Below are 18,499 nucleotides of genomic sequence, written 5' to 3'. Positions count from 1 at the left end.
GTATTATATTTAAAAATGGTTTGTGGGACTCATTCTGGCTTCCAGCTAACTAATGGAGGGTTATTCACTGGATTAATGAAGAAACATAAATCTGGTGCTCTAGCCCTAAGACTGTTTTGGTCGGTTAGAATCTAACTCAATATCCATTTTGTCTATTAAAAAGCTCATTAGCATGAGAGTTTCATAATTATGTTTTCCAAAAGTAAATCTGCATCACACTAATATGTTTTGCTCTTCTTCTTCCATTTGTGACCCACTCATTTACATTTATAAATAAAATACTATGCTAAAGGAGGTTTTCAGAGCAAGTGTGAACTTGACACACAGAGCCACCAGCTTCCCATTAAAGACCCCAACAGTTGTAATAAAGCCCCTTTTCCCTCTTAAATGCCTGAGGGCTATTTAAAATACATCTTCCTCGCTCTACTGTGAGCTCTGTCACATCTGTTGAGATGTTCTGTGAGCGCTTAGGATTTCAACACCACCCCCGCCATTCAAAGTAGGATCACAAATAGCTACATTACAAACATACTCAATAAAAAGAGATTCATATGCTCACTGAATGACCACAGCTGTCTCCCAGAAATCTGCTTCTTATTTGAAAAGCAGATCTGCTCCCTTACCTTACAAGATAGTTTTGGTGTAAAAACCCAGACTGCAAATTTTTTATTCATTAACTACTTGTTTTCCTATTATGCTGCACTGTTTTCTCAAATGGTTAAATGGTGTTTTAATGTCAATGACATTGACATATTCATTTGTTTGCTACAAGGACTTGTTATCTCAGAGTAAAAAACAAGTGAAAAAAAACTCATATATCGTATTTAATTCTTGTCTCTAGTAAATTATTCCAAAGGGATTTGAAGTGCTTACTTGTACTTACAATATCTACATAGAAGCAGCATCCTCTATCTCTATCTTCATTCATTCAGACACTGTTTTGTGTGTAGGGGATACACAGTTTTAGCAGCTCTTAGAGCAAAACAGAGTGACAATACAATATAAAATGAGTATAGATATGTAAAACATGCTTTACATTTTGGTTTCACAACACAGATTCGCTCTCTTGGGAAATGTAAAACGTCACCTGTTGCATAGCTCCTGTAGAAAGCTGCACTTTAAAAAAGTATCTGTAAAACATGGCTTCACCACCTCCTGAGACGACAAATGATTAGAGTTTGATACTCCAATATTGATGCCTATATCTAGCCATAGGCAGGACAAACCTTCAGTCTCTGTTGTTAAAATTCTACACTGGTACAACCAACCATCTAACTAAATTATCAAACCTGATCACTCATTAAAAGAGTAACAATTCCTTTAAACAATGTCAATTATTTGGAATATGTACATTATATGTATTAACCATTAGAGCCAGACTGAGTGACTTGTACTGGTATCCTTTTCATACGGCATTGTACCTTTTAAGATTCCTGGGATGTGCTCTTCAGCTGTGACATCCTGCTTGCAGGCAGACCTCCAAATGCATCAGTGAGGTACTTCTGCTTATTACACATTTATCCTCCTGCAAACTTCCTGCCAATGAGGCACCAAGAAAAATCCCTTCAATCCAGCTGACATTCCTTCAAAAAAAAACAAAACCTCTTTTTCATCTACCTTCTCCCATGTTTTAGAATGATATGAAATAGCCTCTAGATTACACTGATATGTTTCTACTGGCCAGTTTGGTGTAGATTGCCTTTGCAGAAGGGGGAGTGAATATTGGCACTTGAAATTCTGCTCTCAAACCTGATGGAAGGTATTTGACAGCAGTCATAGGGCTCAGACAATTGCTTGCACTTGTCTGTCCTGGTTAATGTTGGTATCTTCTAACAATGGTAAAACACAAAACACCTGTAAACACTTGCCATCTCTAATTAGAAGACATATATGTAATCATGTTACCTTATTCCAGAGGTATTCATCAAAACATCGCACATCCATTCATGTGTGCCTTCCTGTTATGTTGCAAGATGATTGGCATTGCCATAAAATTGCACTGAGACCTATTAAACCACATGTAGCAGAAAGGCTGCAGATGAAATGCAAGAAGCAGTTGAAAGTTGTTGTTTTTCTGCATTCATTATGAACAAGGTTTTTACCATCATCCCCTAGCATGAATGCAAATAACTGCTGCAAGGAACTATGTCATAGCAAGAAAATAACCTTGTCATCTTAACTGAAAATAGCTGTAAATTCCTCTTTCTGTTCAAAACAGGCTATACCATGACATGTAGCCTTAGGGCTGCCTATGGGTGAAAACACAGCACTTAACTTGGTGGCATATTTATTTGAATTATTCAGTGCTGTTCCTTCTCAATATGACTGATTAGTTAAATCAAAATGGCCTTACTGAATATTTTGTCCTGTCTTCCCTTTTGGAAGATGTGTCTCTTTGTGTGCATGTGCATAAATTAGATCATTGATTTTCCTCTGTCAGAGATGTGCTACTGCTTCTTTGACAAAAAAAATCACTTAGCATGCTGGTTCTAGGAAATATATTTTTTAAATCCACCTCTTCTAAACTGAAAGTGCTTTAAGTTAAATTAGATGACCAATACTCTGATGTTTGTAATGAAGCTAAACTGTTAGTCTGTTAGCTAACTTGGCACGGAGATTGTCCCAGTCAAAAGCTGTCAAGACTCACGTCTGACCTTGAGAGGAAATTAAAACTTTTAAGTTTGTTAGTTGAAAGAACATCCCATTGATCATTTCTGATGCATTCCAGGGAGTCAGGAAATGTAATCACTGATTAACTTTTACAATACAGCGGCAGGTGGATTTGTTGCTCAAGTTGAACTTTGATTTTGAGTGCATTGTCCAAAGACTCTATTTCAAAAATGCTCAAAGATTTGGGTGAGCTTCTTGACTGGTTACTTTGTGGTCAGCAGTGTTGGCTCGGCTAAATTATTTTTTTCATGCCCACATTTTTAATGTTTTGTTTTACCAGCTACTAGTTTCTATACTAAACTAATGCCGTTCAGTGTTTTCAGCGCTCAATATCCCAGAAGCAGAAAAAAACGGTGAAAATATTTTAAATGTGGAAACACTTGCTCTCGCCAATGTTGCTTCTCCCTCACCAACCAATAAAATCAAGAAAAGGCAGGATTTTCAATATCAATCATATTATCATTGGGAGAATAATTGCCATGTTGAGGAGCCAATAAGACCAGATAATGACTCCTTTCAAATGTTTTTTTAAATGTTTTGGTAAGATTTCCTTAAAAAAATACCCAGAGCAAGTTCAAACAGACTCACCATCACTACTAAAGAAAAGCAGTACTAGAATATAACTTTTATAACGTATAATCAGTAACATTGATGAGAAGTGCTCTAAAATTGGGTGGGCCCCTGCCAACATAAAAAACAATGTTGGTGGACGCAGGCCCTTAGTCCATTGGACTTTTCAATCCAGGAACAGGTCTATGTGACCAAAACTAGTCTTTACAGGCTTCATAAGCAAAATTGTATTCCACTGGTCTTTGTAGTTCAGCAATCATACAACATCAAAGAGGCAGAAGATAAGACAGTCTTCTCTTTGAGGTTTGGTCTACTGTATGTAAATTTTCTACATTTGATCTTCACTCGTGTCTTCTGTCTGATGTGTGAGTCCATTTTTGTTGGATTTTCTTGTGAAATCTACATAGAAAACTTAAAAGGTCCCTGCATTTGGATATACAGATTTATGCAAAGTGTATGACCACATCTACTATTTATATGGAATATTTCCTAAGTGTGATTTATTGAAAAATTTGATAAGAATATGGTTCTTGATCTGACATTTTTCATAATTGCAGCGTTCAGTCCAAATTATGAATAATGCAGCAACAGTTCATTCTCTCTTTTATATTTCAAAATGGTTCCTTTATAATGAACTGTGCATTATTTTAATGTTTACTTTTTGTCCTGCCCTACAAATAGCCAGGAGTTTACTTGACATGTTGTTCGAAAAATCCTACAAATGTATTTCAATTTATCTTGATCTTTTATCTTTTACTGGAATTAATCTAAATAAGATCTGAATATTGGTTTGCAATCAATGGAGTCCTGTCCTCCAGCAAACAAGAGAGAAACCTCAGCCAAGATAAATGTTTTATAACCTGACCCCTCATACCTCATCATTGCTCAGGCAATAAAGAAAGAGAAAGAAAGCACAAAAGACACTTTTTGTTTTGCTCACTGTAGCTCTCTTTCAGTTGCTATTCCACTGCAGCGCTTGCATACGTTCTCAGAGTCAGAGTCAGGTGGTTGTTGGTGTAGATGTACTTGAAGTGCAACCGTATGGTTCCTTAAGTAGCTAGACCGTTCTTTTCTTCTTTGCCCTCTGGAAAATTACCCATACTACAGTCAGAAATAGATGATTCGTTTTCGGCACAGAGAGAATTGTGTTTGTATCTTATCTTGCTCTCAGATCATCTGTCAGTCTGTCCCAGCAGAAGGTAGTAGGAATAATAAATATTGTTAAGTCTTTTGAATAAAATAATAAAGATGTGTCACATAGACAGCAATTATTTTTTTAACTCTCTGACATGCCTTGTATTGCTTTTATTTTTTCAAGAGATTAGAAGATATCTGTTATTAAAAATCAAATTTGTGATTTGTGATAAAACATCAATCCAGCAGCGGCAGCACGTGAGGCTGGTACTGCTTAAGGATTCTGTCTATTAACAGGATGTTTTTCCAGTTCTGTTACCAACTGCCTGTTTTTGATAGATTGATTGAACCCCTATGGACTTACAAATTCACATTCAACAGATGCATTTTGGGAAAGTTCCCAGTATATTGTAAAATGTTACATAGACTCTTTTGTATTGACTCAAGAAGAGCCCATTCACTTTGGTACATTGGAAAAACTTAAGTAATGGGTTACCTTGAAGCTCACTGTGCAGTTTCATATCAGTAACTTTATGTACAGATCTCAAACGAGACATTAGTGCCAACTACTTGCTTACTAAAGTATAAAAGATACTCTTCCCACTCAGAGCAAAAACTGAAGTACCAGCAGGACACTTTTGGTTAACCTTGTAAAACATACTTCACTATCATATTCTTAAATAAAATGTGAACCTTTGAGAAAAGAAGGAAGACATTGTTTTGATATTTTACCAGCTGAAAAAGACATTTGAAGGAGCACATTTCTGTTCTTCTGGCAGGTTGGTCAGCTCATGAAAGTAGAAACAGTTTTTGTAGTTGACTCTTCATTGTTTTAAAAGGCAAGACCCAGATTACCACATAAATCCAGAGATTCACAACCCACTGCTCTGTCAGAAGTAGGTGAGCATGTGGTTGGTTGTCACGGGTTGATTGGCACACTCGTTATATCTCACCACAGAGGGCCTTGTCTCTCAAATGGGGGTATGGACATTTCCAGAATTGGGATCAGAGCTCACCTACATAGTCTTCTCTGGAGTAGACAGCTGAACTTGAGGTGAGAGGACTTTTTGTGTTTTTCATGTCAAATTGTAAATATTCGCTTCTCAGTATTTTCTTCTAGCTTTTAAATGATGGGTTTATAACAAAACAAGTGTTACCCTTACAAAGTGTGAGGGGAAAGCTATAGTGTAGATTTTTATTAGCTAGCTAAGTAGTTGTTAGATGGTTGTTAGCCTTGATGCTAGCAAAAAGTTCCAGTTGGGGTTGGTTGTCACATTCTCTTTGGGGTTGGTTGTCACATGTAACGACCAACTCCTATGTTGGCAAAATCATGCATGGTGAAATTAGTTTGAGTGCGCAGACCCGACATTTGCCATCACTGTAACTCAGACAGGGACTGCCTGTAGCCCCGTTGAGTAGGCCATTATTGTTAGACATATTGTTTTGTTCTTTATGTTGTTATATAGGCTGGCCTAAAGATGTGTTTCCTGTTCATGTTCCTTGCTCATTTTATGTTAAAATGCATTAAGTTATGTAGGCCTATCACTTGTCAGTGCAATTAAACTTTCAAATTTAGTTCTGCCTTCTTGCCTTTTTGAAAGATTTTTTTTCCATTGAAATACCATTGTGACAACCAACCCCATAGTGTGTGACAACCATCCCCATGATGGGGTTGGTTGTCACAATGTGTCAGAGTATCTTTGATAGTTAATTGCCTCTTTGTTACAATGAGTTGGAAAATGAGAGGGATACACATTTCAAGCCAACACCTTAAGCTTCAATTAATGTCGGAATGACTATTGAAAGATGTTTTGATGATGAGCAATCATCAAACAGTAAAAAGTGTGACAACCAACCCCGTTCTCCCCCTACATGGTACTGAGAACAATAATTCACATTCGTAAATATACCAGTTTCTAACTGTTGGTAGATGTTGTCTCTTAACTCAGGTTAAATTCTTGCTTGTCAAGTCGACAAACATATAAAATGCACTGGAAAGGAAGTCATGTAAAATGTGTAGCCTATGTGTTTCAACCTTGCTTTTCAGAAAACTCCATGAGAAAAATGTATCTGATTTATTACTCTGAAAACAGAGCCCTGCTATATAAACACCCCCTCTTTATCTTTGCAATCAATTGCAGTCCTATTTTAAAAGCTCCCATGTAAGATTTCAGGAAATACATTAAGAATATAATATATTGATTTGAGTTTCTGAACAACAACATTGTTTATGGAACTGTCCTATTTGCCTTTGTTTGTTTATTACACTGAATCTAATCATGGTGGCAGTGCTTACAGTTTCCAGTTGTTAGACTTTAATTGTGCTTGACTTGGCTTGACTTTCATTTCTCTGAATCCCATGTTGCTATTTTTCATTTGTTATTTTGCACCACTCTCATTATGCATCATTCTGATATGACTGTCAATCTGATTTTCAAACACCGCTTTCAAACAGCAGAGGTCACATAGAATAATTGACACGGGAAATAAATATTTTCATTTTAAATTGATGGGGATAATGTACCAATAACATTTGTTTGGAGGGCCAAACATACTCGGCTCCGTTGAGAAGTGAAAGTATGCAGTCAGGCCACTGATATAATGATATTATATAATATGAAAATAGGGAAATTCTTAAATTATACACTCTGACTTTCTCATTATCTCCAATAATGAAAAAGCAGTGAAAAGCAGTCAGAGCCTTTCCACATCTTAGTGTTTCTGTGTATGTGTGTATGTGTGTGTGTGTGTGTGTGTGTGTGTGTGTGTGTGTGTGTGTGTGTGTGTGGGTGTTTGTGTGTGTGGGTGGGTAGGTGGGTGTGTGCGTGCGTGTGCGTGTGTGTGTCACATCACTAAAGAGAGTCCTCTAATGTTCATATAAACTACCACATGCCTTTACCTAAACCTCCTGTGCTTTACAGGATATACTTGCAATATTGTTTACTTAGCTGTGTAATCCTGCATGGCCCCCACAAACTGTATGTCACTCAATGTGAGCACTGGCCTCTTTATTTTTTAACTCTTATTTTTGTTAAACTGGGCTATTTGTTTACTTGTGGTTAATATTTAATATGTTTAGTTCTTGGGCTTTTGGTCTCTTATACCATTTATTTGTTCATCGAAAGGGGGGAATGCTTTTTAAAACTTGCTAATGAAAGATCTGTAGTTTTTCGATGACCTTAGCAAGGAAACCTGAAACAATAATTTCTCTTTGTTTATAATGAAAAGGAATTTGACACTCTTCCAAGCAAACATTTCATACGAAACAGTACATGCTGCTTGTTTTTATTTACTACCAGACGTCATCAGCTGTGTGTTCTGCACCTCCTTAGGAAATACTCCGCCCCTCTCGCCTGCTTAAAATGGCAGTGGTTGGCTGATTACTCAGGCCCTATTATACTTAATATCTTCCATAGTCAAGATTGATGTTTACATAAATGTTCAGTAGCTTTTTGATATTGTACATAGTTCACAAACAAATGTTCTTTCTCTGTTTTAGTATGTGTACTTCTAACAGCAGAGCTAAAACATAAGACCTATGGTAGAGACTGCAGTGAAGCAGGGCACATACTCTAATGTTACAGAAGCCAGCCTCTTGTCTCTTTTGTGTTGCACATAATAAACTGTATTGATTGTATTGGGTTTAAGACCCATTAGTGCTGTTTTCACCTTAAGTTTGTTTATGTATCTAGCCCTTTGGGAAACTAGAAATCGTTGTTCAAATAAGAAAGGGCTACAACATTTTAAAATAAGTTGTTCTGTCTGAACCTTTTATTGATCCCACTAAAAATTAAGAGCATGTGTAGCCAATGCCTGTGCAGTAGACCTCCACTGTTGTTCAAAACCTGGGAACAGAAGTTAATTGGAGTCAGTTTGCTGCCTGCTTCCACACCACATGCTAGAGCAAACGTAGTTTTTAGTTTTGACTTAAATTTGCCACAATAATCAAATGAAACCATCTATTTTGATAAAATGTGAGCTCTTTCGAAAAGAATGATAAGGTATATGCAACCAGGTTTTCAAGATGGTGTGAACAAAAGAGCTCAAGGCTAGGTGCGTCAGACATTGTAGGGATGTCAGAAATTGTTAGTGACATGGACTAACTTATTTTTGGTTTGGAGATTTCGTGAGAATAAAAAACTACAAGGAAGAGCATGTTCATATAGATAGTTCCCTCTTTGCATGTTAAAGTTTTTACCCTCATTTGTGAATGCAGTGACAAATTGTGTTCACAGACAGAGTTTTCTTCTGGAGAAATGTTGAGGCCATGCAGTGATTTCAAACCCAAACTCTAACCTTGATCTCTTTTTAATGCAGTGCTGCCTGAGGGCCTGAAGATTACATGAAATGCTCAAATGATTGCAAATTCATGCTGTGGACTGTTATTCTAAAGTTGCTGAAATATTTTCTCACAGTCGCTCAACAAAGTAGTGAACCCCCTCCTTCTTCTGAGAGAGTCAGCCTTTCTGGAATGCCCTTTTTTTTTAATACCAACTCATGTTACTAACCTGTTGCAAATTAACCCAATAAGTATGGAGATGTTCCCCCAGGTGCTCTGTTGTCCCTTTCCTGACTGTTTTGAAATATTAAAATAGGCATATATTTTTCATAAAAAAGGACACTTTCAGTTTCAACATTTGTCATGTTGGCTTAAATCTACTTTCAGTATTTTGGGCTTTAAATAATTCACAACCATCAAAATAATTTCTTCAATTCTTTTCAACATTTTAAACAGCATCCCAACTTTTTGGAACTTGAGATAGTACATGTATGTTCTGCCATCCTTGAAACCTGAGCTTTAAACAGCGGCTGAATTCCTGTTGTACTTTTCCAGAGCTGTAGACAGATTTGACTGATAGTGTATATCTTTAAAACAAATACAACACTGGACTCCCCACCTTACCTTCTAGTCTTCCCTTACTGCTAATACTCAGCTGAAGGTTCTTTGGCACCAGCGCAAGTCTCACTTAGTGGAAACATTTACACAGCATCCGGGAAAACGGCCTTTTGTATTTACATCTTTAATTAGTCCTTAACATTATTTTCTAGTCTGATGTGTACCTTCCTGAAAAAACACGAGTCCTATTTATGCACACGCTGGCATCAAGGAAATTTACTGCTGCACCATTGTTTTGCGGCCACCTAGCTGAGTTTACAGCACAGCTTGTGATTTACCATAAACTCATCGCAAACATGAACTCAACACAAGGGATGTCTGTTTCAGTTTGGATTTCAGGAAGGACTCCATGACGTCTGTTTAGTCTCAGGCAGCATGTCTCTCTGATACTCTGAGAGGACACACCATGTTACAGATTGTGTTCCTTATCTTCACCTTGAGGAAATCCTTAGCAATTCCGTCGATTTACCTCCAAACTGAAAGAGAGATTGAAAGACTTTCTTTTTCTAAGTCAAGAATTTTCTGAATGGATTGTGATGATGAATGAGCCCATTAAACTTAGCCTTCAAACAGGTGTTTGAATCAGTTTATCCTTACACAGTTTGCTGCCACTGTAATACCATTTTATACAATGCTGTCAGGTTTCAGACTGAGCCCAACTGCAAACTTATTTCTCTAGTTTAGCTTATAATGGTGTTACCTCCCTCCAGAGAGCTGATAAAGTAAAACTTTTGGATTGACTCAGAACATTGGTAACCTTTTTCAATTATTGTGTCATTGTTTTTCCACATGCTCCTGATTCTCTTCTTGTTCTTCTCAATATCACTAAGTGGACTGTGCAGTGACTTCCCATTTATTCTATTTTTGGCACAATTATGCAGTCTTGTGCTTTCAAATGGCTCCCTCTTAATATAAGATGTTTTTGTGTTACTTTCATAAACATGAATGCATATATTACTATTTTGAAATAAGTTGATGTTCTACACATTTGCAATTACTTTGTAAGATTCTCTGGCCTGCTCTACTTTATAGTATGCCTATCTTTGAGGAGATTGCAAAAAAAAAAACATGCTCCTAAGTTTTTATGCTACCTCTTAAATCATTTAGCTGTATTATGATCTATTCTTCTGTAAAATTGCATGTTAAGCCTGACAAATTATCTTCTGGCAGAGTCTATCTGCCTCACTGTGTCACGTCGAGGTTGTCTTATGTTCGCTTTCAATGTTGTGTTCTTTTATCGTGTATGACTTTCAGATTTTTTTTCATCCTTTTTCTTGTGTTTATTCTGGGGACCCCCTCAAAACAAGATGAAACTCAAATCGTTTATCCTTGCACAATACATTTGATTTTAATTGAGACATCTGTTGTTCAAGTGTATACCTGCTTCAAAGCTTTGTGCCATCCATATGAAGAAGCTCTGAAGTACATTTATAAAATCAGACACACAAGACAGATCCCCGGAGATACTCTTGTCATGCAATGTATCACCTGTCTGTTGCCTGCACTGCCAGGTGTTTGCAAAACGCTGTAATTCAGAAAAATACTGAAAATAAACGCATCACATTCCTCCCCCTCAATATCCATCATTTTCACAGTGAGTGACGGCAAGTTGACAGTGCTTTTCTTTCCTCCCTTTGTATTTTCTCTCCAGGATCAAATGCTGCTGTCTTTCACTGACTCCTAAACACTGCTAACAGTGACAACTCACAAATGCGTATCATCATGATTGACTCTCTCTGCTGCAGGTGGTGAAAATGATGATCATCGTGGTGGTGACCTTTGCCCTCTGCTGGCTGCCTTATCACATCTACTTCATCGTGACAGGTCTCAACAAGAGTCTGAACAAGTGGAAGTACATCCAACAGGTTTATCTGTCAGTGCTGTGGCTGGCAATGAGCTCCACTATGTACAACCCCATCATCTACTGCTGCCTCAATAGCAGGTGGGTGACATCAAGGTGCCGAATGAGGCACCAAAACTGCAGTTAATGCTATTATCACATCAAATCGCTGAGTCTGAGAACCATTATGTGTCAGACTGAAGATTAAAGATGAATGGCTTCATTCATTTCTAACTCTGGGAGAATCTGTCAGGAGCTTTTATCATTATCCCCTCATGTTAACAGAGATTAAAAAAGAGGGCATATTAAAGCTGGTCAAATCATCCACGAGGATTCAATTCAAAGTTGAAGTTATAAGATGTCAGAAGAAAGCAGATTTCATTAGGCTTTATGTATGTTTCATCGTATTAATTTCAGTATTTTTAAAGCTTTGTTTGTCATTCTTTGATATATTACAACAGAAATGTAACTGTCATTTTTTAACCTTACAAACTTATGAGAATAAACTTTAATTTACAAGATTAAAGTTGTAACACTACGAGAAAGGAAGCAGTACATTTACAAGATTAAAGCCAGAGACGTATGAAAATGAAGTCATAATCTTAGGACAATAAAGTTGTAGTTTAATGAGGAAGAAGTTGTAATTATAGGGTATGGTTAATCTGTCTTCAAGGTGAAACACCATCTTGGATGATATTAGAAGAGCAGCCAGCTGCCTGCATTAAAATGAAGAACTTGGATCATCTTGTGAAATTATACTCAACAGCTGAGGTCAAACAACTGTTGCAGAAGCATGCACAAGCTGTCTATTAGCCTGCCTGTCTTCAAAACATAGAGTTCATTGCACAATTGATTCAGAGTCCTGATACTGTGGTGCTGATGCACTTAAAGATTGGGTATTGAGTTATTTGTGAAACCTATACTAAAGTATAATTTCCCAAGATGCTCCACGTTCCCTATTTTAGTTCAGGCTTGGTCTATGGTCTTTCCTTCAAAAAAACATCAAAGTCAACCATAGACCAAAAATGTTGACTGTATTCTCATAAATGTATGACTTTATTCTTGTAAATTTGTGACTTTAACATCATTATCTCCATTTTTTCTATGAGATGGCCCTAATACCCTTGCAAATGAAAAACGATTTGAGTCTTTATTTAGGAAATATTAATTTTAAAGACAGAAATATTGCTCTTAAGCTAAGCTGTGTGGTTTTTCACTGAAAGCAGCCCATTGGCATAAATGTGGACATTGCTAAGTGGTATCTGGCACCAATACATTAACAGCAGGTCTTTTAAGACCTGGAAGTTGCAAGGTGGTGCCTCCATAGACTGTACTTGTTTGTTGAACACATCCCACAAATGCTGGATTGGATTGAGATCTGGGGGATTTGGAGACCAAGTTGACACTGTCATGCTTCCTCAGGCTATTTTTCTTCCATTGCTCCATGGTCCAGTTCTGATGCTCACATGCTCATTGTAGGCACTTTCAGTAGGATAGGATAGGATAGGATAGGATAGGATAGGATAGGATAGGATAGGATAGGATAGGATAGGCACTTTATTGTCATTGCAAAGAGATACAACGAAACTTTGTTTGGCAGCATTTCCGTCGCTTTAAGTAAATAAGTAACTGACAGTTATGTGCAGTGTGCTGTCAGCAAAAGTGGCTAGTGGACAGGGGTCAGCATAGACACCCATAAACACCAGCATCAACTTTTTCAGCAGTTTTAGCTCCAGTAGCTCCTCTGTTGGATCAGACCACACAGGCCAGCCTTTGCTCCCCAAGTACATTAATGAGCTTGATCGCCCATGACCCTGTCGTCAGTTCACCAGTTTGCCTTCCTACCAATTTTAGTAAGTACTGACCCCTACAGACCGGGAACACTCTACAAGAGATGCACTTTTGGAGAAGCACTGACACATCTAGCCATCATAATTTGGTCCATGTCAAAGTCACTCACATCCTTACACTTATCCATTTTTTCTGCTTCAAGCACTCCAACTTCTAGGACAAGATGTTCAATGAAAAAGATGATGAAAATGATATTTACTTCTGGTCATAAGCATAAGGTCAAGGCTGATAGGTGTATTTTTGGAGCTAGGGCATGGTGAGGAGATGTGGTGAAGCTGCTGGATTGATGTTACAACCTTTCCACGGCTTAAAAACACATTTAATTTACTGATACAACAGCAGATAGCCCTCGGGTCAGTATAGTCCACAGAAGAACACATTCCTGTGCTCATATGGAAGGGACAGTCGTGTCTCCTCTACTCTGCAAATGTGGTGAAGAATGCTGCAAGGGCCCACAGAGCTGTCACTAATGAATTTACTAATTAACAGTAAAATACTAAGAAAATAATCAGCTGGATAAGAATTAACCACCATGAAAGAAAGCATGTTTGAGAAAAAATGATGCAGTCTTAGGGCAAGCTGAAATAAGCCAGCATCAGAAGAACTGTTAATTTACCGTTAAATTGTGGTTATACTCCCTCCCCCATGTGACTCATGTTTTCCCCTCTTGATGTTACCCCAGGTTTCGTGCTGGTTTCAAGCGAGCATTTCGTTGGTGCCCATTCATCAAGGTATCCAGCTATGATGAGTTGGAACTACGAACCACGCGGCTGCACCCAACACGCCAGAGCAGCATGTGCACGCTGTCACGGATGGATACCACCGTGGTGGTGGTTTACGATCCGGTGGAGGGCAATGGCAGTGCTGTGGGTGGCTCTGGGAGGAAGCACTCCACAGCATCCAGGAAGAGAAGCTATATCACGTCTCGCCACTCAGAGATCAGCGGGTGTAATGGAGGCAGCACGAAAACGCAAAATGGAGAGGCTCAGGTCATTCAAACAGAAGAGTTCTCCTGAAGGTTGACCCCACAGACTTTCGCTCATGTGTATGAAATGTGTTCACATGCATAACCCTCTTTACATACAAACAGTGCATGTCATGTTTGCACAATTTAGACTTAGTGGCATTGTGGAAGTGTTTGCTTTTAACATGCAGAGAATAATCACATATGGCTGTGAATGGATTACCAAGCAGGATAAGTCATAGCAGAGGCCCCGGGACCATGAGCCTTTTCGGAGCAAGTGTTTCCAGCAGCCAACAACACAATATTGATTGGCATATACATATTGGCAATACTGAGTGAAATCCAAATTAATTTCATTATATGTAATCATATAGTTGTATAATAAAGTAATATAGTTTATGGTCCTGAAAACAAGACTCAATAACATTTATATGATATCTGCGAGGAGTGGTGTCAGGATCTGGGCTTACAAGGGTTTTGCGGGCAGCAGATCAAAATAGGCGGCAGCATCAGGTGGATTTGTGAATCATACAGGTGCTCCTCTGTCCTCATGCTTTGGCAACAACTATGATGTTTATTTGTACATGAAAAAAAAAAAATCAACAGGACAGGAAATAATCGTATGGCTTAAGTTTGGGCGTTGCAGACTTGGTGAAATGGTGTTCAAAGCCACTTATCCCTATCAAACAACATACAAACTGAACAATGCCCAACTTGTTACAGTATGTTGGTATCCAGCCAAAGCAGTTTGCCTTTGACTGGTATTTTCCCGGTTTTCCCCTTATTCCACAGGGTCCTTGTGTATAAATAAAAAGCTTTACATAGCTGTTCATTCTTCTTCAGGCAAACATTCAGCTCAGAATGAGATTAGTATTTCAACACAGTCCCCACTTTCACATCACCTATAGTGAACCTAATCCAATTTATAAGAGGACTTTGAGACCATCTCACAGCAGAGATAATCTGGAGACATGTCATGGTGGTAGTAATTATGTAAATATATGACAAATTGAGTACTCATGTAAGTAGAGCTGTGACCTAGTGTAAAAGATAGGATGCTCTCTGCATATTTTTATTTTCCCTGCAGAAGGATATGTGCGCCTGCAGAGAACCACCAATGGAAAAACTATTAATTGAACTCTGTTCGTGTGTTCATTAAAAGCACAGTGATTGACTTCCTGTTGTGTAACATTTGAAAATAACGTCTATCCTGGTAACTGGCAGGAAGCCAGAGGCAAAATCCAGTACACATAGATAGCAGATCGATAAAGAGGCTGCTGGAGAAATGAGGGGTTAGTTGGTCACTGTTGCTCATTTTTCATTCTTAACTTGGTAAAACCAAAACACAACAACAAAAGAACTGCTAAACAATGAAGTGCAATCAGTTTTTGATGTTCTTACATATTGCAGTTACACTGTGTAGCATCTTGATTCAATTCTGCTTGTATATGCATATACCGTTAAAGCCTCACTGAGCTGAATGCAGGGCTGTTCTGTGTGGGGTTTACAATATGATGAGAGCAACAGCACTGTTGGGGTAGGATTATATGAACCCTTAAAAAAAGGTCCCCCTGAATATATAAAGAGTTACACACAAACATGATCACCAATGAGGATGTGAAAACCTTTAGTGCATGTGCTCATGAGTGTTAGCTCAATTTGCTTACCATTAGTGTCTTGGTTATTGTTCTTCTTCGAAGATCAGGCAAGTTGAAAATAAATATTTGGGTTTTTTTGTTATTACATATGTATTTTGGTATCACAGACATTCGTTTTACTTAATATGGAAGAAAAAAAAGACCAAAAAAAATAGCTTAATTCTTCTATAGTAGATAAGGCATACATACAAAGAAATAGTTGTCCTTAAATATTGTTAGAAACTATTCTGAATGTTCAGACTTCATGAAGTATTAACTAAAGAATGTGAAAAGATGTGCATTAATGTATTTTAAGCTGCTATCTATACTCTTGATATAGAAGAGTTTAAATATATGTGTGGTATTCTACTTTTTAAATGTTATCTCTGTATACTTGTTTGTGAATGTGTAGTAACAATGTGTGCCTCTTTCTATTGTCACGTTTGACCTCATTATTTCTTGTGTCTTAAAAAGGTTTAATTGTTAAATTCTGAGGCTGTTTTAGACTTTCTCGCTGTCTGTCCTTTTGACAGACAGGGCCATAAAATCTCCATCATGTTATTTTTATTTCTGTTTCATCACTGGATGTCTCTCAACAAACTGAAATCACAACCTCTGATCAACCACTATCTTTATTAAAGAAACAAGCACCTGACAAAAAACAACAGCACTCAACATTGTTAAGGTACAATTACATAGTTGTGTACTTGTGATAGTAAAGTACGGCTAATGCTGGCTAATGCTAATTGAACTACTCTGTTACTGTGGTGTGCTTATGCTAGTGCTAGCTTGAACCCCTGTTGGCTCACTTCCAAGAGTATGTTAGCTTTAGCTTATGAAAGCGTTATCTCCATTTAAGCAGAGCAAGGCAAGCTTATTTATACAGTACATTTTGGAACAAAGGCAAAGTGTTTCACACAAGACATTAAAATAATCTTTACAAAAGGTTAAAAAAAACCATTGAAAGGAAACATTCCAAAAAACATTAAAAACTGACACTTCAATCATTAAAACTAGTCCAAAAAGTTTTAGAGAGATGGTGTATTCTCTCAAATTCGTGTTAAAAGACGACCCCTTTTGTAATTTTAAGTTACCTTGCTGTTGTTTTTGCCTAATATTAAAGCTAGGGTTGGTAGTCACGGAAAACTAGCATGAATTTGAATGTAGTATTTCTTCAGGACTCCGTCTAAGCCCTCCCACCCTCCCCTCGGAGCTCCTCCAAAACGACGCCCCCGCATCGATTCAAAACCGGTCCTCAACACATCGTTTGTGTTTTGCACTACGTCAACTCATGTCTCACTCAGCGGTTAGAAAATACCAAAACACTAGCATAGTGAAAGTGAACAAACAAACATGAAATGTACGCACAGGAGGCGGGTAGAACAGCAGGACGGGATTTGATTGGTTTCATAATGTGGGTCCTGATGGCAGGGATTGTTTGGTGTTTTCCCAGGTTTACACCAGCTGTAGATAGCGGCTTTTTTTTCGCTATTTTTTAAGAACACATTATGTATTGATTGCCATCAGGACATGAAGATAATTTTAACCAGTATAACAAAAAGTGTATCTAAATCTGACTACCGACCCCAGCTTTAATAAAAGTTCATATCATTAACGTTTATATTGAGGAAAAAAGGCAATTCTAAATTCTTAGATTGAACAAATTCTTATCACGTCACTCAATGATTTTTCCTTTTTTTTTATTTTTCAAGCAGAAATCACATCTTTCACTCAGGTTAGAAATAGCTATGATAATATAATTAAAAAATATACACTTTCTTTAGTCATTTCAGCTAGAGGAATTAGAAAGAACATTTTTTCATTGTCCACTGATGTTACCATTATTTGTCATAACTCTTACAGCTAGAGCACATAAAAAGTTGTGTTAATTGCTCTGCATTGGTCAGTAATGGTGTATTTGTGTAATATAGCTTTACTGCAACAGCCTTTCTTTTCATGTATCATGAGTGTTCATGACATGCTTTAGAATTGTAGCTGTGACTCGTGCAAACTCAAGAAAAAGCTGGGCAATAGTGTTTTGTTTTATGTATAAAACAATAATTTTTTGCAATAATCTGCAACATTTAATTATCTCAATGTATGGGTGTTTCTTCATTTTAAACCAGAACACATACATTTTAATATTGAAGCAAACAGAGTCAATTAAAGCTGGTTTTTCATGCTGTTAGCACTTTTCAAATAACAGTTGGTCTCAACAATTTAATTTTGCAATTGGAGTGTCATGTGCAAAAACCAGGGAGGGAGGACCCATGTGCAGAAATAATTATCAACTAAAGAGCGAAAGATAAAGTTTTAGTCTTAATGTACAAGAAAAGTAAAATCCAAAATGTCAAAATGAAAACACACAGGTAGGTGGACAAAGTCACAACAAAAATCACCAGCATTAGGCAAACACTGGGAACACGAGACAACATGATGATCCAACAACACAAGAGAGGAAACACTGAGACTAAATACACTCTAGGTAACGAGCAACAGGTGTGGACACAGGACACAGGTGAAACTAATTAGGGTAATCAAAATGAAGCCAAACGCACAAGAGCAGGAAGTAAAACTAAACCAGACACTGGGATCAAGAACTATAAAATAAAACAGGACATACAATAACTTGACACAAGAGAAAATGCACACATACAAAGAATGCTACACAAGGCATTGCTCACTAATAAACAACACAAAGAAGACATAAGGATAACTCAAAATACAGAACAGAAAAGACTAAGAAGTAAAGCACAAGGTAAATCTACAAAATAAAGAAGGAAGGTAAAGACAAATTAAATTGCAGAGGAAACACAAGTTAAAGAAAAGCAGCTTATGACATGAAGCACTTGCATATCAACCTCTGCTTAGCTCTTCAAACATTTCCCAGTGCTAATGCAGAAAGCTTGAAGCTTGAAGATACAGCACAAAAAAAC

At 37.5% G+C, this 18,499-nt stretch overlaps 1 protein-coding gene across 1 annotated transcript in view; it reads left to right on the top strand.

The window, feature by feature from the left end:
* tacr3a (tachykinin receptor 3a) overlaps positions 1-16,540 on the top strand; it is a 32,365-nt gene extending 15,825 nt beyond the window's left edge. The window contains exons 4-5 of the mRNA XM_034687144.1: positions 11,017-11,213; positions 13,645-16,540. Coding sequence (XP_034543035.1) covers positions 11,017-11,213; positions 13,645-13,978 — 531 coding nt within the window. The 3' untranslated portion in view covers positions 13,979-16,540. The remainder of the gene's footprint in view (positions 1-11,016; positions 11,214-13,644) is intronic.
* Positions 16,541-18,499: the final 1,959 nt, after the last annotated feature.

The sequence above is a fragment of the Notolabrus celidotus genome, chromosome 7 (assembly GCF_009762535.1).
Source record: "Notolabrus celidotus isolate fNotCel1 chromosome 7, fNotCel1.pri, whole genome shotgun sequence".
NCBI classification, from domain to species: domain Eukaryota; kingdom Metazoa; phylum Chordata; class Actinopteri; order Labriformes; family Labridae; genus Notolabrus; species Notolabrus celidotus.
Note: the sequence above shows the minus strand (reverse complement) of the source record. Positions and strands in the feature narration are given on the sequence as shown.